The sequence below is a fragment of the Ailuropoda melanoleuca genome, chromosome 12 (genome assembly GCF_002007445.2).
Source record: "Ailuropoda melanoleuca isolate Jingjing chromosome 12, ASM200744v2, whole genome shotgun sequence".
NCBI lineage: Eukaryota > Metazoa > Chordata > Mammalia > Carnivora > Ursidae > Ailuropoda > Ailuropoda melanoleuca.
Window position 1 is genome coordinate 38847157 of NC_048229.1, and position 25347 is coordinate 38872503.

The window sequence follows — 25347 nt, forward strand, 5'->3', positions numbered from 1 at the left end:
CAACCGACTGAGCCACCCGGGCATCCCCGGAAGAATCTTTTCTTCTGCTAGTAACTTTCTTGCCACCCCCTTCCTATAAAAACCTTCCATTTTGTACAACTCCGAGGCACTCCTTTTGACTTGCTAGATGGGATGTTGCCTGATTCATGAATCGTTTAATAAAGCCAACTAGATATTCAAATTTACCCGGCTGAATTTTATTTTGTAACGCTACTTAAGAAAAAGTCCCTGCACACCTGGCCCAGCATTAACACAGGTCAGGGAATTATGTCTCTCTCAATTTTTTAAATTTTAATACTGAATCTCTCAAATCAGTAGCAATAACATAGAGTGCTAAAACTCCTAATTATCATTTATTAAAAACAGTTGAAAGCTTAAAAAAAAAAAGTCCCTGCTTTCAACATTTTCTTTCAATAAGAGCTAATAACTTCGTACTCGCCTTCTCCCATGGCTCCGCCCTCTCCGGAGTTCTCACCGCTTTCTCTGGTGGCCTCAAGCTCCACACGGGAAGATCTTCTCTCCGCAGCTCTCCAGCTCCTAGAGCTGTCCCAGGAAAAGTTTCACCTTGCTTTGGGGAGCTCCTCCTATGAGATGGCCCCGCCCGCTGCACGTAAGAAACTATATAAACGTACGTGGCCATCTTACCTCAGCGCCTGCGCTGCTGGAGACAAAGAAAGCTCAGCTTGCCGGTCAGGGCGCCTCCATATTGATTACAGGAGCTTTGAGCTGAAAAGCTAAAAGCTGCGGGGACGTCAGTGTTTATGGACCCAGGAGCTCTTGCTTCTCGTAGTCCTAAAATAGCTTAACCTTCTGGTCTAACAAAGGGTCTAATCACCGCTGTACGGCACAGATTTAAATATGGCCTCCCCCAACAAGATGTCAAGCGGGCGCAGCCATCATACCTCCCGTTAAAGTTCAGAAACCCAGAATCCTGTTCGTTGGAAGGTTGCCAGGTGGCGGCCGACAGCCTCACAGTCGCGACTGAGTCTGCGCACTGGCCAGCTGGGATGTGAAGAGACCGCGGTGAGGTGCCGTGGTCCGGCGATCAATTTCGGGTTATGGGCGCGGATCCAGGAAAAATGGGAAAGGTCAGTGTGAGAAACTGTCAAAATTAAAGACCTCAGTAGGTTAGTGATTGGACAACTACGGTGGCCCGACTGGGTCAGTCATGGGTGCCCGTAAGGGTCAGAGACGAGGGTACTAAAAGGGTTAAGTGATTGGATGTGGGAGCCTCATTGAGGGTCTGTGGTGGTTGGTGGAGGTTTGTGGGAGTCAGTGGCAGTGTTTGTGAAGATGGATTGGGAGTATTTGGGAATCAATAAATGAGGGTTCTCGATTTCTTGATTGGCAGAGTGAGTGGTGATCAGTTTATAGTGGTCTTCAGGGGTGCTTCAAAAACACTAGTTTGAACAGCATTAGAGCTCAATGTTCGGAAGCCTGAGACAGTCAGAGGTTGGAAGTTCTAAGTTCTGTTTCAGTACCTGGAAGTGATGATTGTGGTAACTTTGAGGTTAAGCGATGGGACGGGTTAATGGGGACCAGTGTTTAGAGAAATGCTTTAGGCCATCACTGATTGAAAATTCCTTTAGATCATGGATGGGAAGAGGAATCTGAAGTATTAGTGGTTGGACTTTTGTAGATCAGGGAATGGAGAACACACGGATTCAATGCGGGTCAGTGATTGGGACTGTCAGTAATTGTGGGGGGAGGTGGGACTGTGGGGGTCAGCGATAGATGCTCAGTCATTGGCATATCATTGGAGATCAGTGTGGGTTCGTGATCAGGGATCTGTGTAATTCGCTGTTGGGCAATCAGAACGGATCAGTGAGCTTTGTAGTCACTGCCTAGTGGTCTTTGATGGTCATGTTTGGACATACAGGGATGTCAGTGACTACAAGAACCTTTGTTGTAGATTGGGGCACCAAAAATGTCTATGATTAGGAAGCTTAATGGGTGTTGAGAAGGATTGTGAAATTTAGAGGTTGGGGATCGGAGAGTTAAGGATTTAAGGCTGCAACCCTGCATAATGAGAGCACTCTCTTCCCCTGTGACACTCTCCAGCTGATGAATAGTCAGTTCAGTTCAGTCTAGTCCCTATGCAAAAGCCCACATCAAAACTCTTTGAAACCTTCTTTCTGTTTTTATTGTTCCCCACATTAGTGAAAGTGCTTTGAAAGGACCAAGTGTTCAACTTACCTGAAGTACCATGTTACTAAAAATGTGGCTTCTATTGCTTTTGCCAAGGATTTAGTGCATATTTCTTTTAATGTTTCCTTTAAGGCCCTTTCTGGCAACAGTAATGACGTAGCCATCTGTGACAACATCCCAAGAGTGAGTCTGGTTTCTGGACATCTAATCTGACCTCATGGCAGCTAGGATGGATGTGACTTTGCCTGTGGTTAGAAAACAAAGTATTTACTGAGTAAGTATCTAAACTGATATTGTAAAAAATTTGGTCAAAAGAACAAATTTGGAGGGTGTTTGGGAAATACTTTTATCTAGGCTTAACTTAAAAATAGTATTCTCACCACATGCATACAAAAAAGTAATTACGTGAGGTGATGGAATTGTTAACTAACCCTATTGTAGTAATTATTTTGAAATATATACGTATACCAAATCATTGTATTGTACACCTTACACAATATTATATTATATATTTATATATGCTATATATAAATATATATTATAATATTGTACACCTTACACAATATTATATGTCACATACCTCAGTAAGACTGGGGAAAAAATAAATTATATAAGGAAAAGAAACTGAATTTGGAAGTTACTGTGTTCTAAGAATCTTTTTGCCTTGTTCTGTATGTTTTAGGCATGACACATTTGACCTTGAATCTGTTCTTTGTAATACCCTGGTAGAATAATTCAATAAAGATAAAACCACAAAAACAAAACTGAAAGCTACTTTTAGAAACTGCTCTTCACTGAAATTAAAGTCAAATAATTGGTAATTAAGATGGGCTGAGACAAAATGGAAATAAGATTTTGACCATTAGCTTAATGAAAGGGTGAAATGCCAAAACAGTATTTTGTTGTTTTAGAGTCTTATATTTGATCCTTATGTAGTCCTCAGACAAAGCACAATAACTATAACATCTTCTGAAACAAAGGAAGCTAACAGGTAAGGCAGGTAAATATCTTTCAGAAGCCATACACATCAAGCTTTAGTTTTTTAGAGCAGATAGTCTCTTTTCAGTTGCACAGAAGCAAAGACAGATAATTGCTTTGGCGCAGAAGTCATGAGCTTGGATAAGGAGTTAGGAGTTAAGGGCATTTTCTTTTTCTCATGGCTATTTTCCTTCATCACCTATGGTGTGTTCAATACCAGGTTTGGAAACAAATAATTTTTCTCTTTAAAATTTTTAACATAAACCTTTTACTGATACATATGGAGATACACATAAATATGCAGCTCAGTGAATTGTCACAAAAGGAACACCTTTGGATAATGTACTCAGATCAGAAAACAGAACACTGTAGCATCCTGAAAGCCTCCATGATATGCCTTCCCTGTCGCTACCCTGCCGGGGGCAACCATTCTCCCAGCTTCTAACATCACGGATTAATTTTGCCTGTTTTTGAACATTCATGTGGGGGGGGGGGTAAGAAGAGGGAGGCAGTATGTGGCTGTGTGTGAAAGTTTTTTAAGTTTTAATCCAGATTATTTCATTTTATTTGTATAACATTTTTCCAGATCATTAAATACTCTTTTTTAAAAACTGAGGTATAGCATACATAGTCAAGTATGCTTATCTTAAGGGTATAGCTCAGTGCATTTCTACATTGTGGAAAATCATGTAAACACGACCAAGATCAAGATATACACCATCTCTACCACCTTGAAGCCTTCTTTATGAATCAATACCCACTGCCACCTCTGGGTCTAATATAATGGACTAATTTTGTCCATTTTTGAACTTGAATTAAATGGAATCATAGAAATAATCTGAGGGCAAAACATTCATACCATGGGGAAGTTTTGTCCGAAACTCTAAAACTAAACACCAGAACAAAATCCTGACCTGTAGCCCTCGCTTGGCCATTTGAGATTGCCTGTTTTCTGCTAGTCCCTCTAGAAGCCAAAAACATGCACAGTGAAATGGACCCTGTGGGTTTGGAGTGGACTTGGAGTAAGGGTCCTGTTAAGGAAGTTAAAAGTTGAGGATGGCTCTTCTCTGTAGATATTCGGAGGGGAATCTCAGAGCCCCCTGGTCAAAATCTCTAATTAGTTTTTTAGATAGAGACTGACTCTTGGCTGCAGAGACCTGAATTAGGCAGCATGAAAGAGCCTTTATAGGGGCTACCTGCCCTGGGGCGAAGACACAATGGCTCAGCAAATGTAGGATATTCTGAAAGGAGTCTTTCTCAGGGAACCTAGAACATCTGGTAGATTTACTCCGGGGCAGAGAAGCCTCTGTCCCTCACATCCAACCTGACTTATCTGGGAAAGCAGGTGTTAATTCATAATTTAGCCCCTTTCAACCTTACCTGAATATGTATGAAATGAGGTAACTTATAGAAAGCCTCTACAGATGGGCTTTTTAAAATTATTTTTATCATTTATCATTCCTGTTTTCACAGATAAGGAAACAGCCCCTGGGAGGTAAATTGTTTGGCCTAGATTCCTCTCAGTTGGTTAGAGGAATTGCTTGGTTCAGACTTCTCTCTGAGTGATTCTGAGGCTTACAGTCCTTCCAGAAGATTCCCCTGCCCCAAACCCAAAGCAAGCCATCACTCAGTTCTGTCTCCTACACAGTCCTCTGCAGGCTTCTTCCTCTTAGGCCTCAGAGAGTATTTGGGGAGGGACTGTTGGATGACTCTTACAATGAGGTCTGTTTGTCTTCAGGTTACCTGAGTGCCCGGTACTATACCTGTGGGTCCCACCACCAAGCTGACCAGGGCTTCATAGGATCTTGGTCAAGTCTACAGAAGGCCCTGCCTGGGGCTGCAGCTGAGGGTGAGTTACTGTTGAGAGATGGAGTTGCGAGGGACTAGCAGGCCAGGTTGACGACCCTCTGGATTCGGAGAGGGGAACTTGGGACAAGAATCTCTTCTGAAGGAGGGACCTAGGTTCCAATACCTCTTGCCAGAGCAAAGGCTTCTAAGTAACAGGAAGTAGCATTATCCCTGAGCCACGGGCTGAGAAAGACTCACCCTGGTGTCACTCCTTCCAGGGACCCTCCATGGTGGGGGAAGGGTTGGTCCCAAGATTCAGAGAGTTAGAAGTGAAGGGGGAAGCAGGGAAGGCCAAGTGAGATAGGCATGTTTTCTCAAGCGAAGGAGACATTGGTTCAACACAGTACATTCTGCCATTTTGTAGCATGCGATGTAGCCAGCCCACTCCCTCACTCTTACTAGCATTTCTGGGCTCGAAGTTGCTGCCTTGTCATTTTTGCCACCTCATCTGGCCTCTGGGAGTATGGGGAGTTCACTTCATCCTGACTAAGGGGCAGAAAAGTCCCTGGATTCTCAGTGATGGTGGCAGCAGACCTACTATAGATCTAGATTTTTTTAAAATTAAACTTTATTTGGAAAATTTGCAGGGATATTACTGTCAGCTTTTATATATCCTTCATCTACATTCACCCAGATAAACGCTTACACTCTCATGCTGTCTCTGTATATGTATATATATGTTATATTATAAACATATATTATTTTTACCCTTCTCAAGTATTTGAGAATAAGTTACAGACGTGATGCTCCTTTACCCCGAAATACTTAGGTGTGCATTTCCTAAGAATGAGAGCATTTTCCTATATAACCATAGTGCAATTTTCAAAATCAGGCCATTAACACAGTGATTTAATACCATTATCTAATCCACAGTCCATATTCAGATGTGAACCAATAATGTCATTTCATAGCAACATTTTTTTCATTCCAGAATCCAGTTCAAGATCACAGACTACCTTTAGTTGACATATTCGTTTAGTCTCCTTTAATGGGAATTAGTTCCTCAGTCTTTTTGTCTCTCATGAAGTCAACATTTTTGAAGAGTACAGGCCAGTTATTTTGTATTACTGTCACTCACATGATTTTGTTTGGTGGTTCTTCATGATTACATTCAAGTATGCATTTTGGGCAGAATATCACAGGAGGGATGTTATGCCTGTCACAGTGCATCATATCAGGGGGCACATGACTTGTGTCCCATCACTTGTGATGTTAACTAATCACTTGGTTAAAGTGATGTCTGCCAAGTTTCTCTAGTGCAGAGTTACAATTTTTCATTTTATAATTAATAAATATCTGGGGGGGGCCGGATATTTAGATACTATATAAATATCCTGTTTTTCTTTTTCTTTTTTTTAAAGATTTTATTTATTTATTTGACACAGAGAAAGACAGCAAGAGAGGGAACACAAACAGGGGGAGTGGGAGAGGAAGAAGCAGGCTCCCAGCGGAGGAGCCCGATATGGCACTCGATCCCAGGCCCCTGGGATCACGCCCTGAGCTGAAGGCAGATGCTTAATGACTGAGCCAGCCAGGTTCCCCAATATCCTGTTTTTCATCCAGCTCTTACCAGTGGTTTCTCATCCGCTGATGCTGCCATCTCATTTAAAGGTGAAGGAAAGGAGTGACTTTGCCAGGTCACAGAGCCAGGGCCAGAACACAGGCCTCTGGACACACATTCGCTAGCATGTTTGCCACAACAGCACTCAGCTGGCACCTTGCAGCCGTGGAGAGACCAGGCCGAAGCAAGCAGCTAAGTCCAGAAGCATGAGGGAGGGAGCGTACTCTTTTAGAGAATCGAATAGTTATCCAAAGCTGGATTAACTGCCCCAGCCTGCTGGGCCCCAGGCCTTTCCTGCCAGCTCAGTCCCTGGTGGACAGTTCAGTTCTCTCAGAGAGCCCCCTCCCCCTTTTAAAGCCCTCCCGTGGCTTCCCTCATGAGGAAAAAAGGCAGTGGAACAGGGATATGTAAATAATGAAGTGTGTGTGTGTGTGTGTGTGTGTGTGTGTGTGTGTGTGTGTTTCAGTTATAGATTAGAGTAAGAAACATTCTGCCACCCAAATCAAAGCACTAATAACATTTTATTGTTATTGTTATTGTTCTAAAGCTTTTCTACACATATATTTTTTAAATAATGGGATTGCAGCGATTTTTTTTAACTTGAGGTGTAACGTGCATAGAGAACAGCGTGTAGCTTAATGAATAGTTCTATATGTGCATACTCATGTATCCACCACCCAGATCATAATAGAGAACATTTCCATCACCCCAAAGCCTTTTCCCACTCCTCCCAAGCAATGCCTGGTCATAGCTATCACATAGGTTAGGGTTGTCTGTTCCTGACCTTCATATAAATGAAATTCAAACAGTAGATCATACTTTTTTTTAACTACTTTTTTGACTTACTGGTATAACTTCATTACTATATTATTTAAGCAAAGAAGTATCTGTATTTTGCTTAACATTCAAGGAAATCACTTTTTTTTATTTCTTCTATAGAAGAGACAGGAATCTAAGTAATACCATTAAGACAAATTCATTGTTATATCTTGTGAGCAGGATGTTCCTGGAAATGTTCCATATCCTGATTGTGTAGGAGTTACGTGGGTGAATGAATACATTTGTGAAAACTCATCGAATTAAACAAACTGGATTCATTTGTTATATGTAAATTATACCTCAGTAAAGAAAAAAAATCTTTTAAAAGGCATAATAAGCTCACTGCTCAGTCCTGATAGCTAAATGCCTGTTTTACACTAACTGTGCTGTATGAGTCATGCTTTCTGACCTGTACAATATTTCAAAGCATTTTCATACAATTAAGAGATAGTGGATATTTATTATCCACTGAGAAAAGTAAATCATTAACTCATTTAGCACTATAGTGTTATGAATGTTTCCATATGTGTACCCTCACATACCCACCATCCAAATCATGACAGAGAATATTTCTAGCACTTTTTTTTCTTAATCTTTCCAGCACTTTAGAATCATTTCCTTTTTCAAAAGATGATTTATCAATAGATTAGTGAGAAAAAACTTCTGTAAAACAAAGCTAGAAGAATGTATTCATTTTGAAAGATTTTTTTTTCCCCTTGAATCTGGTGTCTTCTGCTAATCACTAAACTAACTGGAAGGTTTTAGAAGGTATGGCCAGTTTTCCAAAATGGTTGAACCAAATTACAGTCCCATCAGCCGTGCGTGACAGCTCTTGTCACTCCTGAATGTGGATTTTTAATTCCAGGCCATAGATTATTGGCACAGTATTTTTAGACCTCTTTATAAAGTTTCTTACTTCTGGGAGTGAAAAACCTAAACATTCTGTATTCATTTTTTGTACCAATTTAGTTCCACATTTCCTAATGTATGGATGCTTTGGAAACTGGGAGCCTCCATGTTCTAGTAGTCCTATATAATTACAGTACCAATTATTTTAAGAGAAAAACGTTAATATGGTGATTTTTGAATTTCACTGCAAATTCATAATTTTTATAGGCTAAAAGTTCGTGAACATATGCGTTCATTTGGAATTACTGGACCATGAAATGTTCATGTTTAGCTTTGGTAGATATGGCCAGTTTGCTCTTACTCCTCCTCCTCACATGGATAGAGCCCTAGAGACTGGCTCCTCTGTCCCCTTACCAGGACCCATCACTGAAGAGTGTCTTTGCTTTCTGGCACTCAGGATTACAGGGGTACTTCCTGTGTTGTTTGCCCCAGATGTGGATTCAGCCATCTTCCAAGGAGCTCTAGTTTCTTTTTTAGTGAAATTAGTGAAAGAGATCAGAATCTGGGCCCTAGCAGGTTTTTGCAGTTACAGTGACACAGCCATAGAAGATAAAAGTTTTTAAATCATGAGTTATCCCATTGATGATTTTACCATTAAACATTCAAGTACGTCATAAAATATTTACACTTTTAAACTATGATTTACCTTTTCTCTGTTATAATTTAAGCCACATAATTATCTCTTTAATTAAACATCTTAATTAAAAATAACAGTTGCTTGTTCTCATCTGTTGAAAATTATTTTTTAACAACAACACTTAATAATACGCTGAATGAATAACAAGGTTTAGCCTTTCAGTAATCATTCATACCATTAGTGTATGTTAAGTATTAAGTACTTACACCATTAGTGTAAGTAACCATTAGTTTTGCTAATGTTATATAGTTATTTTATTTTGCTTTGAGTTCTTTGTAATAAGTTACCAAAGCCCTTTTTCAGTATATACTTTTTTTAACGATAATACAGAAAAAGCATCCCAAATAAAGGATTTCATAAACACCAGGAGATGAACAAGTACATCTTTCAAAGTAGATAAGAGGCAAAACCCAAGCCTTTTTTTTTGCCTTTAAGAGAAAATGTATTGTTCTTCAGGGGTGATCCTACTCAGAGCATGAATGTGGCTCCATCTCCCATGGGGCCAGTTATTTAAGTTTTGAAGATTTTGTTTTTTAATAAATTTTTACTTCTTACTTGGTAGCAGCTTTTACTTCCTAGGAGGTCTGTTTTATTCATTCACGTTCTGAATTGAATGGCACCATATTTTTTTCTTCTACCACGGTGATTTAAAGCATGGGTTATTATACAAGATTTACATAGGGACTTTGCAAGTTCCGAGACGGGCCTGGTCCCTCACAGCTCTGTTCTCTCTTTCTCCATCCTCCTCCCCCCAATGTCTATCTTCACAGGACTCAAATCTTTTTCCAAGAACAGCAGAAAATGATTGAGTACCAGGTAAGTGTGACATAAAGTAGCCGTTTCCCTTCTTGGGAAACTGTTCTAGAAAAAATATGTGTGTTTCAAGCATATATACTTTATCACAGGCTGGGTTCTCAGAAAACAAACTTGGAGATGGGAGATTAGCACACACAAGGTTTACTAGGGAGACTCTTGGAGCACCTATAAGGAGTGAAGGAAGGAGGATTAGGCAGAGAGAGTTAAACAGAGGCACCAGCTGACCTTCCAAGATGTTTTGGAGTTGGGATGGCCCTTGCTGTTGTCCTGAATGGAGGGAAGGGGGGACCTTTATAGTCTGAAATCAATCAGTCACTGGTTGTAGGCTGCCCATGGAGGGGACATAAGCTTGGGTGGGTGACCAGGGGCACCTTGCAAAAGGTCTCAAGCCTGCAGTAGCCAGTCTTCTCCAAGCAGCTGGGAGAAATACCTCGGTCCTTCAGGGGGATTTGGGTGGAACACCAGCTTCTGTCTACACATAGATACAATTGTACATACTACTCTACCCCCTTTTTTCCCCAATTAAAATATCCTAGAGATTGTACGTATTAGTACTTGGGACCACACTATTTTTTTAGCAAGGTACATAATGCTCCATCATACGCGTGGAATATGACTGATATAACTAGTCCCCCATTTTATGACATCCAGGTAATTTCCAAATTTGATATTACAAGGAACGATGCAAGGAACATTCTTTGTTGGAATACAGATGTACAAAATAGTCCAACAAGGGTTGTTAACTGTAGTCTTCCTGGTGGCCTAGCAAAAAGGCAAACACAGACAGCCCATGATTTGCATTAGCCATAGGATAGAAACTTGCTGTTATTTCTAAGAGAAAACTAGCTTTTCAAGTCACTTTCTAAAGATATTTCCCTGAGGGGCCTTCTTATGGCTGAGGTAGAGCAACACTACTCCATGTGGTCCCAGGACATGGGCTTCTCCTGGGAGCTTATTAGACATACAGAATGGCAGGCCCCACCCCAAACCTGCTCAAATCAGATTATTTGAGGGTGGAGCCTGGGAATTTGTGTTTAACAAGGTCTCGGTGATCCTTATGCTCTTGTAAGTGTGAGAAGCACTGACATAGAGGACAAAATTCTTACTGATAACTAACAAATGCAAAAGCATGTTTTCTACAGTGGTTCAGTTCTTCCCTTGGAGTATTGCCCCACAGAACTGGATTTTGAGGTGATCATGACTTAGCTTCTCAATGATGCGATAGTGTTTTCTATCTCTGTCAGAGTTGCTATCTGTGTCAGAATTGCAGGAAGTTTTAACTCCTCTGTGCTTTGCAGCCACATATGTAATGGAATAAAATGCTAAAGTACAGTTCGAGGAAAATGAAAATACAAATATTATTTATTTTCAAAGGGAGCAAGCAGGAAGTTTCCTCCATGTTTATGGAAGTCCTGATTTTGGTCCAGGGTATCTGTGTCCTTGATCTAGACTGAGGAACAGATGAGCTGTCCATTGTTTAAATTACTGTCATTCCCTTAAATGTCTTTATTAGTTTGGCAGCAAACAGTGAACATCTCATTCCCCACCAAGATCTTATGATGGGTAGGTTCCTGAGTTCCAACATTTCCACATCTTTGGAGGCCTCCCTCCAGCAGGGACATCTCTTTCTGGAGATCAATCCTCTCCCCTTTCCCCTATGTTTTCCCTTGCCCCTACAATCATTGTCAGTGCCTCCAGTCCTAGAAACCATCACCACTTCCAAACCACAAAGTCCTTTCCTTTCTCCTTTGGCCTCCTTCATCTCCTCTAGTGACATCCTGCTCTTGATGTTTCCATATCCTGTTTCTTACTCTTTCTTGAGTCCAGCATCCTCTCTCCCCACTTTACTAAAGCGTTTCTGGCCAAGGGCCCAGGTGACTTTGCTGAGGCTGAAATCAGAAGATGCTTTTTGATTGTTCTGCTAAATTAGACTGTACCTTTTGCCCCCTTCTTCTGTGCAGAAGGCAACAGCATATACAGGGTAAGAGCACAGACTTGGAACCTGACTGCTGAGTTTGAATTCCAGACCTTGCCATCTGTATGACCTTTCACAAGTCTCTGAACCTCTTTGTACCCCAGTTTCTCATCTCAGGAGATGGTACCATCCCACCAGGCAAGCCAAGACTCTTGAGATTTATCCTTGACTTCTCGCTGCCTTCCCCCTCTCACACTCAGTCACTAAGTGATGGTGATTTTACAACCTTAATGTTTCTTCCATCTCTTTCCTTTGCCCTGTTTGGTGAAAATGACGTGCCTTTTTGGGTGCCAAATTACATCTTTTCTATTTTGTTCTGTTCTATCTCTTCCCATCCCACCCTCTCCCATCCCACTCCAATTAGTTCTGTTTTGGGAAATACTGATCCAGGCCTGTCAGCCAAGCCAGGCTCCATGCTTTGTGGTATGTTATTCTGTTCCCACTCTCCCACTACCATGGTATGTTATTCTGACATCAGAGAGGATATCTGGTTGGTACCTCCTATGTACATGGCCTTTGTATGGGTCTAGGGTCTCATGTGCCAGGTCCTGCCTTCAGGTCCATCTGCTTGGGCCACTGCTCAGGTGCCACTGTAGGACCCCACATTTTTTAGAGAGATGTACAGCCTCCTTCTGAGATTGAGCAGGTGCCTGTGACCCAAAGCCCTCACCAGAAATCACATTGTTAGTCCTATCTCATGTGGCCCAAGGCCTCCAGGTAAACAAAGATGGTCTTATCAAGCAGAACATTGCAGGGGCTTAGACATTAACTCCCAGGAGCTGAGTACAAAGATCAGACCTCTCTGAGCAAGGTTCAATTCTTTACAGTCACTTGAAGATACATCATAGGTACTGTTTCCTCTACTCACAGGAATAGGGGAGTTTTTTCCCTACACCAAACAATTCTCTAATTCTCTGTGGACACCAGCTGGGTGTCCTACAACTTGGGTTACCTTGGAGTTAGCACAGACGCTACAAGTTAGGGACTCAGTCTCAGAAGACTGCCCCCCCCTTCAGATGCTAATTACAAATCTCAGGTTGTCACCTGAATTTCTGACCAACTAGCTATAAATCATGGGTTCCCATGACCCCCTCTTCAGTTCTGATAATTTGCTATAATGACTCACAGATGTGGGAGACACTTTACTTACTATTACAGGCTTATTATAAAGGATACAAATGAAAAGCCAGATTACCAACAAGGTACAGAATGGTCCTTGAGCACATGAGCTTCTTTCTGGAGTTTGGGGTGTGCAACGTCCCAGATGTGTTCACCAACCTGAAAGCTGTTCAGGGTTTTCACGAGATTTCCATTATGTTGGCACTGTTGATTAAGTAATTGATTGGTAATTAGTTCAATCTCTGGTGCCACCCACCCACCTACCCCCACCCAGAGGTTGGCTGGGGTGGAGGAAGGGGGCTGAAAGTTCCAACCCTCTAACCATATTGTTAATTCCTCTGGCAGCCAGCCCCCATCCTCCATGTCATTAGCATAAACTTGTATATTGTTGACTGGGGCTTGTTATGATAACAAAAGACACTCCTATTACCCCTGTTACTCAGGAAGTTACAAGAGTTTAAGAAGCTCTTTTCCAGGAACCAGGAAGAAAACCCAAATATATATTTCTTAATACATCACAATATTATAGGTGCCCTCTTAGGTTAGTACCTGTGGGTCCTTCTCTTGGGTCTTCAGCTGAACTGTATTAGTGTCCCTTGGGGCTCTGGCCTGGGCACTTTGCTCATCCTGTCTTCTTGCGGAGAGATCCCACACTGAGAACTTTAGGTACCACTTCTCTTCTGCTGGCTCCCAGAGCTTTAGCTCCCTTCCTGATCTTGCTCCTGATACAAGACTCTTACGTTCATCCTGCTGCCTGCTAAGTGTCTCCACCCATGTGTCCCCAGACATGTCTAACAACACATCCTCTTTGCTTCTCCTGTTTTTCTCATGTCTGATTCACCATCACCCAGTTGGCTTTGAGATATTTGGGTGTTCCCCTTACCGCTCTTCACCCCCCACAACCAGGTAAGGTGCAGGCTCTGCTCTTCTTCACAATGGTCCTTCTCTGTCTCACTGTTACTGTCCCACTTGTGAACACCATCTTCTACCTGCATTATTACAGTCTTTACTTTCACTTCCCTCCAGGTCACCCACCACCTTTCTCTTTGTATCCATTCACTTGCAAATTATCTGTGGGTTTTATATCTCTTATAGGCAGCATTGCTTTTTTATCCAGCCCAGCCATATCTGCCTTTTGGAATGTTCAGTGATATCTTAATTTATATCATAATTTACTATCACTGAATATAAGTTTTATTATTGGTATGGTTGGATTTGTATCTATCTTTTTAGTATTTGGTTTTCTGTTTGTCCCATGTGCTTTTTTTCTCCTCTATTTCTTCTCTTCTCTTCTATGTGTGTTTATGTGGATTAAATGAATATTTTTTGGAATTCATTTACTTCATATAATTCAATATACCTCTTTAGACTATAATTTTAGTGGTTACTCTAGGGATACAATATACATCCTTAACTTTTCAGTCTGCTTAGAGTTACCACTGTACCACTTGACATGGAATGCAAGAAACTCACCACTTACCAAATAGAATGTGCTTTCTGGGGCGCCTGGGTGGCACAGCGGTTAAGCGTCTGCCTTCGGCTCAGGGCGTGATCCCGGCGTTATGGGATCGAGCCCCACATCAGGCTCTTCTGCTATGAGCCTGCTTCTTCCTCTCCCACTCCCCCTGCTTGTGTTCCCTCTCTCGCTGGCTGTCTCTATCTCTGTCGAATAAATAAAATCTTTAAAAAAAAAAAAAAAGAATGTGCTTTCTACACACACCTCTCCCTTGATAGATTTTCCATTGTCTTAAAGTCCATCATCTCATCACTTATCACATCACTCCATCATCTCATCACATAATCCTCCTGTTACTGAGAGCCTTGCAGCCCTTAAAGTCACTGTTCTGCCCCCATACCTCTGTTCATTGCTGCTCCCTCTGCAAGGATTGCAGTTTCTCCATCTTTCTATAGAGAAGACTCAGCTCCACATGTCCCCTAGCTCTGAAGCCTTGCTAGACCTTGAAACATTTAATGGACCATTCACACTTTTCCATATACTGTAACCTAGTTGTCCTGCCACCATAGCTCGTATACTTTCATCTGGATGGCTTTACATATTGCTCTCTGCCAGGCTGTGAGCTCCTTGAGGTCAGGAGCCATCCATGACTGTGTCTCCAGCAATAAGCACTGGGTTACACACAGCAGGTCTTCAGTCAATATATGTTGACTCACTCAGCCATCAGAAAGAACGACTACCCAACATTGCAGCAACATGGATGGGACTGGAGGAGATTATGCTAAGTGAAATAAGTCAAGCAGAGAAAAACAATTATCATATGGTTTCACTCTTGTGGAACATAAGGAATAGCAGGGAAATCAGTAGGAGAAGGAAGGGAAGAATGAAGGGGGGGTAAACAGAGGGGGAATGAACTGCAAGAGACCTATGGACTCTGGGAAACAAACTGAGGGTTTCAGAGGGGAGGGGAGTGGGGGGATGGGCTAGCCTGGTGATGGGTATTAAGGAGGGCACATATTGCGTGGAGCACTGGGTGTTATACACAAACAATGAGTCATGGAATACTACATCAAAAACTAATGATGTACTGTATGGTGACTAACATAACATAATAAAAAATTTAAAAAATATATATGTTGACTAAAAGTGTATATGACAGTGGGTCCTGATGTGATCGCTATTTTCCCTACCGTATATAGCCTGAAGTCAGAATGTAAAAGGCATCCTACATAGATAAATGATCATGATAAGCTCTGACGTAGAAACATAAAAACTCCATACCAGCCACCCCTGGCTGCATTTTCCCATATGACTCAATGTCATTTCATCCTCAGCAGAGACCTGTATCCTTCAAAGACGTGGTAGTGGGCTTCACTCAAGAGGAGTGGCACAGACTGAATCCTGCTCAGAGGGCACTGTACCGGGATGTGATGCTGGAGACCTACAGCAACCTTGTCTCAGTGGGTAAGAACAGCTCCGCCACACAATCTAGATTATGCCTGAATGACCACCTTTCCTTTTTCAGTTGCTAAAAGTAACTGAGGTACCTAGAGCCTCTGAAGGACTAAATACTTCCTATGTGCCAGACACTATTTCAGCCACTTTTAAAATATTAACTTATTTAATTCTCCTAAGAGCCTTATGAGGTAGGTACTCTTAGTACCACTATTTTACACATTTGGAAACAGAGGCAGATGGGTGAAGTAACTTGCCCAGTGTCACTCACCTAGTACATATAGAGCCAGAGTAGGATTTGAACCCCAGCAGTCTGGCTGCACAGTCTGCCTTCCTAACTCTTACACTGTGCTGCCTCAGTGAGTTTGGCATGAGGTTCAGTGGTCCTGGTTACTAATTCCTTTTGGGTTCTGGACAAGCTGTGTGTACAGTCTTCTCCCAAGTACAATGTCTGTTGTGCAGCCTTTAATGCTGCCTGAGTGGCCCTGAAGACCAAGGAGCTCAGCCCAAGGCCTGGATCATTTCCCTGGAACAGGTTATGAAGGCACTAAACCATATGTGATCCTCAAGCTGGAGCAGGAAGAAGCACCATGGATTTGTGAGGCAGCATGCTCAGGCTGCCCCTGTCAGGGTAAGTATAAATCCAGCAAAAGAGGTACTATAGGAGGCTGGCACCTTTGGGATTTTGTTCAGAGTCCAGCTCTCAAAAGCCTTAGAGCTTTGCAAGCAGCTGGAGACATTTCTCTGAGAGCTTTAGGCTTCTTGATAATCCTTCAATCTCCATGCACACCACCTCCCTTATCCAGGTGTTCCTTCTCCTCCTCATCTCACCTCTCCCTGTGTTCTTGTTCCATTGCCCTTTCTCCAGAATCCTTGGTCTCTGTTAAGGTTTTCAGTACACCTTCTCTTTCACATTCAGGCATTCTTACAAATAAGCTTCTGTTATTCTCCCGCTCCTGCTGTTCCCTATTTCCGGTTCTCACAGTTTTCAGGTAAAATGCCCCAGACCTGCCCGCCATACCCACACTCTCACTTCCCCTCCTTTCCTTAATCCCTTAAGTTATCCCTTAGTCCTTTAGTTTCCTTAAATCCAAGAGGAAGAAGTATTAAATTTTAGGTAACCAAGGGCAGTAAAACACATGACTGAGCTTGGCCCATCTTAACCACTTTCATTTAACATTCAGAATAACTGTCCGTCTCCCATCAGCTCTGTAAAATATCCCAACAATACCCATGGTACCCCAAGTGTTAGTAACCTATTCTTAAGGATGCCTCTGAACTTCTACTTCTCCACAAGAGTCATGGGCTTAGCAAGAATAGTCAGTGCTATCTGTTCCCACATCTATTTATGTCACTTACACTTGGTGTTGGAATCACATAATTAAATATTAATGAACCCCAAAAACATTCAGATTTTTATGCTTGTCCCCAAAATAATGTCTCTGAAATTATCACCATCCACCATTGATCCACCTTGGTTGTAGTAGTAGCAGCAATGGCACTAGAATTATCAGCCAACACTCAGTGTGTGCTCACTCTATGCCAGATTTGTTTGCAGCCATTTACATATATCATTTCATTCAGTCCTTACAATACCTGTGAGATATCCAACCTTTATTACCCCATTTACAAATGAAACAATCACAAAAAAGTTAGGAAACTTATCTAAGAACATACAGCAAAGTAAGGGACCGAACAGAGATTTGAGCCCATGTGGTCAGGTTTCAGAACCAGTACCCTTAACCATCACATTCTGGTGCCCTCTCGGATGTATTTTGCTTCATTAAACTATGCTTATCAATCTTTCTGAAACCATAGTAACCTGGCTATCATCTGCCTTTCTTTTCCCTTTTTTAAGAGCCACACATTGAATAGCAAGGTGCTATATGACACCTCAGTAACAGGATTGACAAACTACAGCCTAGAGTTTGGCCACCTGATTTTATGAATAAAGTTTTATTGGAACACAGCCATGCCCTTACATTTACATACTTTGTTCCCCAAATACAGTGGGAGAGTTGAGTAATTTTGACTGAGACCACATGGCCCACAAAGCCTAAAATTTACTCTCTGGCCCTTTAAGAACATATTTGCCAACCACTGCTCTACAATATCCCATCTTCTTCAAAATTATTTCTTTGTATACTCTATGACATATTCCATTTCATTTGTGCCAGTGTTGTGAATCTTCTCGTACAACACCCTTCCTGGCATTTAGTTATGGTTCATGCTTTCTGTTCATATACTGTGCATTGTTTAAATTCTTAGGGTATTTCTCAAGTAATTTTATTCTAGATTATAATAATAGAATAAAGAAAGATTTGCTGTATTTTCTCCAGAAAACATTTCTCAAGTTAATGTCCAGAGGAAAAGACAAGACATGATTTTGAAACAAGGTGCATTCATCAGGAAGAAAACATTGCCCAAGGAAAGAAGCCATGAAAACAATAAGTTTAGGAAAATATCATCTCTGAGCACTAATCTTTTTTCTTCGATTCAAAACCCTAGTAACTGGGACCCCTGTGGAAAGAGTGTGAACCATAATTTAGATTTGATTGGTTTTAAGAGAAACTACTCAAAAAAACAAGATGAGTGCTGTGGATGTGGGAAATTGTTACAGCATACAAACCATGATAGAAGACCTAATGGAGAAAAACTCTGGGAATGCAGTCATTGTGAGAAAGCTTTCAGCCACAACCCAGCACTTATGTATAAACCAGCAGTAACCAATTCTCTTGTATACAAACGTAAGAGGGTTCCACCTACAGAGAAACCCCATGTCTGTAGCGAGTGTGGGAAAGCCTTCTGCTACAAGTCTGAATTCATTAGGCATCAGAGAAGTCACACTGGGGAGAAGCCATATGGATGCACTGACTGTGGAAAAGCCTTTTCACATAAGTCAACCCTCATTAAACATCAGCGAATTCACACTGGGGTAAGACCCTTTGAATGCTTTTTTTGTGGGAAAGCCTTCACTCAGAAGTCACACCGCAGAGAACATCAAAGAACACATACTGGAGAGAGACCCTTTGTGTGCAGTGAATGTGGGAAATCATTTGGTGAGAAGTCATACCTCAATGTACATCGAAAAATACACACAGGAGAAAGACCATATCGTTGCAGAGAATGTGGGAAATCCTTCAGCCAAAAGTCATGCCTCAATAAACATTGGAGAACTCATACAGGAGAAAAACCCTATGGATGCAGTGAATGTGGCAAAGCTTTTTATCAGAAGCCAAACCTCAGTAGACATCAGAAAATTCATGCCAGAAAGAATGCCTATAGGAATTAAAACCTGATAATTGTGAGAAAGCCTTAAGCAAGGTATCCTATTTCATTATATGTGGAGGCATTCATTTTTAGGAGAAATCTCATTGATTTAATGAATTTGGACAAAATGTTCTACCATAAGGGAAGTCATGTTCTAATTGTGATAGAAATTTTTATACAAAGATTATAGAAAATACTTCATAACATAAACATGGTCACTCCAGTTTATGAAGTTTAAAAATATGTTAATGGAATGACAACAGCATACAAATACATGTGAAGAGAATTGGTATATTATGGTATATTCCACAGTGAGCCACATAATAAGCATTATTTATATTTTGGAAACGTAAATGTGAATTTAATGTAAATTGTGAATATCAAGCATATGTATCACATAGTATGTAGAATGCCACTCATCAACTTTTCCACTGTCTTTTAGTGTATTAACAATATAAAAAATAATGATAATAACATTTGTTAATGTTAAAAAGGCAAAGCTAAGGAATAGTTTCACAACCTAATATTGGTTGAACAAAATACTATAAACTTGATCATTCAGCACAGCCATTATTTGACAAAAAGTAGGGTGGCCCTGGTATATTGTATAACTCCTCTATTTTCTTAGTCTTACTTAACATGCCTTGCAGCAAATTAGTAGAAAAGACACTATTTATATGAGTCTTATAATTAAGAAATGTTTCATGCAGAGACCAAAGAAGGAGAATTTTTGTTTTTTTTTTTTCTTTTTGCAAATTTAATTCAGCAACATCCACTTTTCTTCCCTATCAATTTCCCTATGAATGTCCTGGGCACTAAAACCCAAGTTGTTTCATCATTCCAATCTTTGAAAAAAGTCTACTTCCCTGAGCTGCCATGTCATCCAAATAAAACAAATGGCCACATTGTTCAAGATTTGCCTCCCTATAAGAATGCCTGATCCGGAATGAGAAAGGAAGCAATCACATGAGCACTGGGTGTTGTGTTTAAGTGATGAATCACTAAATTCTACACGTGAAACTAATATTACACTGTATGTTAACTAACTGGAATTTAAATAAAAACTTGGGGAAAAAAGAAACATGATTAAAAAATGATAAAAGATACTTCTTACAGCTCTAGATCAACATGCTTTTAAAAGAGTAAGTAAATGTTTTTCTAGCAAAATTTAAGTTAGAAAAGTTGCAGTAAGGGGCGCCTGGGTGGCTCAGTCGTTAAGCATCTACCTTCGGCTCAGGGCGTGATCCCAGAGTCCTGGGATCGAGTTCCGCATTGGGCTCCCTGCTCTGCTGGGAGCCTGCTTCTTCCTCTCCCACTTTCCCTGCTTGTGTTCCCTGTCTTGCTGGCTGTCTCTCTCTGTCAAATAAATAAATAAAATTGGGGCGCCTGGGTGGCACAGCGGTTAAGCGTCTTCCTTCGGCTCAGGGCGTGATCCTGGTGTTATGGGATCGAGCCCTACATCAGGCTACTCCACTATGAGCCTGCTTCTTCCTCTCCCACTCCCCCTGCTTCTGTTCCCTCTCTCGCTGGCTGTCTCTATCTCTGTCAAATAAATAAATAAAATCTTTAAAATAAATAAATAAATAAAATCTTAAGAAAAAAAAGTTGCAAGAAGAAGTAGAAACTTGATAGAACAATTAACATTGAAGAGTTTGGAAAAGTGATTAAAGATCTAGGATTTTAAAATGCTCCAGGCCCAGGTGATTTCATAATTAGTTTCATCTAACTCTTTTTTTGTAGGCTCCAGGTCCAGCATGGAGCCAACGTGGGGCTTTAAAAATTCATGACCCTGAGATCAACACCTGAGCTGAGATCAAGAGTCAGATGCTTAACTGACTGAGCCACCCAGGTGCCCCTCATCTAACTTTTAAAGAGTAATACTAGCATTATTTGAAATATTTCAGCCCATAGACTATGCTCCCCCATTTATTTTATGAAGTCAGAATAAGTTTTAACACCAAAACCAAATAAAAGTAGTGGAAAAAAGAAAACCCCAAACCAGTCTTACTCATGAATTTAAAAATAAAAACTATAATTAAAATAATAGCAAATAGAATTCAGCAGTATACCTAAAGAATGATGTATTATAATGACCAGGTAAGAATTATTCCAAGAATGCAGAGCCAATGCAGTAATAGGAAATACATCAGTTAACAGCTTGAAAGAGAAGATGCCATCAACAGATGCTGGAAAGTTATTCAATCAAATTTTGAAAACATTTCCAATCTAATAAAATATCTTAAATTGCAATATATAGTAATCACTTAAGAGTATCTTTACCAAAACTCTATAGCATATATTATGTTAAAACCATTTTTTGAAGATTAAGAATTTAATAGTATTAGTGATAAGGGTGTTCACTGCTGTCTGTTTTTACTAAATATTGTCTTGGAGCTTCCAATGAAGGCAACAAAAAATAAAATTAAATAATTGGTATAAATAATAAAGGTCAGATTTTTTGCTGATAATATGACTATATCAATAAATGAAGAGATTAGTAATTGTTTTGAGTTAAAAGATAATTTTCTGAGAAGACAGTATAAAAATTAAAAGCTTTTTTCAGTAAACATCTAATAACTTATATGCAGTTCTTTTGGAGTTACATTAAATGTCTGTGCCTTTTTTTTTTAAATCTTGTGTGAAATGATCTTAGAGTCCTTATGGAAGAACATTTGTTCTAACAATCTAAACAAAAAAAGTTTGAAAAAGAAAATTTCATACCAGATGTCAGACTATAACATGAAGTCACTGAATTAAAATTAATAAAGTATGGCCAAAGGAACCAATAAACACATCAATGGAACAGAATAGAAAATCCTGAAATAGACCTTAGTGTATATGAACTTTCTCATATATGGAAAAGGTGGAATTTCAAATCATAGGGGAAAGGAATAGTTTATTTGAAAAGAATTCTCACTCCTGGAAACCAACTAAGGGTTTTAGAGGGGAGGAGAGTGGGGGGATGGGCTAGCCTGGTGATGGGTATTAAGGAGGGCATGTATTGCATGGAGCACTGGGTGTTACATGCAAACAATGAATCATGGAACATTACATCAAAAACTAATGATGTACTGTATGGTGACTAACATAACATTAAAAAAATAAAAGTAATTGTTACAATTGGCTTTTAATGAAGAAAGTAAAGTTGGACTAGCCCCAACCATATAAAAAAATCCAACTGGATTTAAGATTTAAAATTTTTAAATAATAAAGTTCTTGAAGGAAAATGAAAGGAGACCACATGTACAATCTAGGAGCTAGATTATCAACACAGGATAAAAGCTATTAAAAATAGGGCGCTGGGGAAGCTCTGTCAAGTCCCTGACTCTTGATCTCAGCTCAGGTCATGAGTTCAAGCCCCACACTGGGCTCCATGCTGGACATGAAGCCTACTTAAATAAAAATAAAAAACAGGAAGAAATTGACTACATAAAACTATGATATTTTGTGTGGCAAAAGGTGCTATCAACAAAGTCAATTCATTATAATTTGGGGTGAAATATTTGCAAAGCCAATCAGAGAAGTGCTCTTCAGATTGACAGGAAAGAGATAACTCAATGGCAAAATATGGCAGAGAATGAGAATAGACAAGTTGTAAAAAGAGCAAATCCAAGTGGCTGGTGGGCCTATCAAAAAAAATGTTTAGCCTTGGTAGTTGTTGGGGAATACAGATTAAAGTCACAAAGAGATAACTGTATGTGATCAAACTGACAAATAGCAGGAATGCTTTTTGCTATCCCAACAAAAGTTCTTATACCCCACTGGTGGAAACATAATGATTTATGTAATGATTTACAGCTCTTTTGAAAAGCAATCTGGTAACATATCTATTATAACTTAAAATACTTATGCCACTTTGGGGAATCTTCTCTTAGAAATAATACCCCAGGGATGCCTGGGTAGCGCAGGCGTTAAGCATCTGCCTTCAGTTCAGGGCGTGATCCTGGCATTCCGGGATCGAGTCCTGCATCGGGCTCCTCCGCTGGGAGCCTGCCCTCTCCCACTCCCCCTGCTCTTGTGTTCCCTCTCTCACTGGCTGTCTCTCTGTCACATAAATAAATAAAAATCTTTAAAAAAAAAAAGAAGTAAAACCCCAATACATAAAGGACAGATGAACATGTATATTTATTATAAAATTGTTCCTACTGGCAATAAAACACTAGAATCAAAATAAATGCCCATCAACAGGGAAATTGAAAGGGGAGAGACTAATATATCCATTCCACGGAATATTTATAAAGCCATTAAGGTGGACAAATTAAACCATGCTAGTGGACTTAAATAGAATTCCACAATGTTTTCTTGAGCAAAAAAAGTACAAGTAAGTGTGTAAAATATGAGCCTGTTTTTGCAAATCAGTGACAAAATTCCTCTAGGTGTTTGAGTGATAAACATATATCCATATATATTTGTGTATGATTTTCTATGCATGAAGAAAAGTAGAGTATACATTGGGTTGGGGGGAAGTGGGTGATGCAGGTTGGTTATGAGGAAGTTAGGGAAAATGAAAGCCAAATAGAAAAATATATATAAATGAACCAAGTATGTTATCTCAAATGTGTGATTAAGTAAAATTATTTGAGTGGGGAGCTAGAACTCTGCTAGATGTTTGTGGTATATTGTTAAGTGAAAAAGGCAAACTGCAGAATAATATGAATCTATTTTTTTTTTAAAAAGTAAAACCCCTGTGTGTATATATATGCATGTGTGTTTCTATGAACAAAGAAAAGTATGGATGGATATACAGCAAGGTGTTAATTAACATTGGTTACCTTGGTGGGGGGAAGGGAAAAATAAGCAGTTGTTTAATTTATATATCTTTGTATTGTTTTACTTGTTACAAATATATTACTTTTGTAACTTAAAAAAAATAAAGGGGGGAAATGTTTCAAAATGCAGGAAGCATTGTAAGTGTTTCTGTTTTCTGACAAGATGGCACCCTGACCTGGTCTACTGTCATTCCTCCAGCTCAGTCCTTTGGCTGTCACCAAAGTAGAAGTAAATGTCTAGGTTGTTACTTGTGCTTCTGAAGAGCAAAAGTAAATACTTTGAGAAACTCCCAAGTAGAGAGACGCTTTTTGTTTGTTTTTATTTTGAAATAATTTTTGACTTATTAAAAAGTTGCAAAAACAGTTCTTAGTCTTTATCCAGTTTCTCCTAATGTTAACATCTTATATAATCTCAGTATAATTATCAAAACCAGGAAATTAACATTGATAGAAACTAGTAATTAAACTACAGTCCTTGCCACTGATAACTAGTCCAAGATCCAGTCCAGATCTCGTGGTGCATTTACCTGTTATTTCTCTTAAGTCTCCTCTAATTTGTGACAGTTCCTCGGTCTTTTTCGTGTATTTCATGACTTAGACAGTTTTTTCTTTTTAAAGAATACTGGCCAGTTATTTTGTAGAATAGTCCTAAATTTGGGTTTGATCCAGTATTTTCTCTGATTACATTAAGGGTATGCATTAATACTACAGAAGTAATGTATCCTCAGAGCATAATACCAGAGGATACACAGTGTTGATGTGTCTTGGTGATGTCACCACTGATCATATGGTTAAGATGCTCTTAGATTTCCTCATTTTAAAGGTACTATTTCTTCCTTTGTAGTTAATAAATCTCTTGGGCAAGATAATTTGCAGAGAGTTTTTTAAAAATACATTCTAGCAGGTCCTAGCTCCAGAGATTCTGTTTGATTAGCTCTGGCTAAGGGTTCAAGCATCCGTAGTAATTCTGATGGGCAGACAAGAGTGGACTTTGGAGTAGATCACACAGCTAATCGTTAGCCCTTAAACAGAGCATCATCCTCACAGAGCAGATAGTAATGAGAAACACTGAATCATGAAATTTATGAATACTGGTCTTTAGTAACATAGGTGTGTTAATTATCTCATGCTACCTAACAAATTATCGGAAACTTAGTAGCTTAAAGCAACACACATTTATTATCTTACAGTTTATCTGTCAGGAGTCCAGATATGGCTTAGCTAGGTCTCTGATTCAGGATCTTACAACCCTTACAAGGATCTTACAGTGGTCTCATCTGATCCTCAACTGGGGAAGGATCTGCTCGCAAGATCACATGGTTAGACTTACGGCCTCAGTCAGTTGCTGGCTGTGGGCCAGAGGCTACCCCCAGTCCCTTGCCATATGGGCCTCTCTGAAGTCCAGCTCTCTAGAGAGGGTAGAGGGGCTGTATATGGAGTTGTTAATTGATCACGCCTATGTGAGGAAGCCTCCATAAAAATTACAACAGTATGGGGTTTGGAGAGTTTCCAGGTTGAGGACATCCACATACTAGGAGGGTGACACACCCCAACTCCACGGGACAGAGAAGCTCCTGCACTTGGGAA

The 25347-nt window shown here is 40.1% G+C and overlaps 2 protein-coding genes across 8 annotated transcripts in view; one reads left to right on the forward strand and one right to left on the reverse strand.

Moving 5' to 3' along the window:
• ZFP30 (ZFP30 zinc finger protein) overlaps nucleotides 1-781 on the reverse strand; it is a 45737-nt gene extending 44956 nt beyond the window's left edge. For 3 of the 5 annotated variants that reach the window (XM_034638366.1, XM_034638363.1, XM_034638361.1), the window contains exons 1-2: nucleotides 646-779; nucleotides 476-568 (exon numbers count right to left, since the gene is read on the reverse strand). The gene's annotated coding sequence lies outside the window, so the exon portion shown is untranslated. Of the gene's footprint in view, nucleotides 1-475; nucleotides 569-645 lie in introns of all 5 variants that reach the window. The other 2 variants (XM_034638360.1, XM_034638365.1) reach the window with 2 other exon arrangements.
• Nucleotides 782-954: 173 nt separating this feature from the next.
• ZNF793 (zinc finger protein 793) lies at nucleotides 955-20297 on the forward strand. Of its 3 annotated transcripts, none has more exons than XM_019793323.2 (7): nucleotides 955-1088; nucleotides 2281-2422; nucleotides 4865-4975; nucleotides 9671-9716; nucleotides 15601-15730; nucleotides 16257-16352; nucleotides 18061-20297. In XM_019793323.2, exons 4-7 carry the CDS (start codon nucleotides 9702-9704, stop codon nucleotides 19011-19013), a joined length of 1194 nt encoding a protein of 397 aa, XP_019648882.1. In that variant the 5' UTR covers nucleotides 955-1088; nucleotides 2281-2422; nucleotides 4865-4975; nucleotides 9671-9701; the 3' UTR covers nucleotides 19014-20297. The 3 variants fall into 3 exon arrangements, with proteins under 3 accessions (XP_019648882.1, XP_019648883.1, XP_034494297.1); XM_019793324.2 differs by having other exon boundaries at nucleotides 15604-15730; XM_034638406.1 differs by lacking the exon at nucleotides 9671-9716.
• Nucleotides 20298-25347: the final 5050 nt, after the last annotated feature.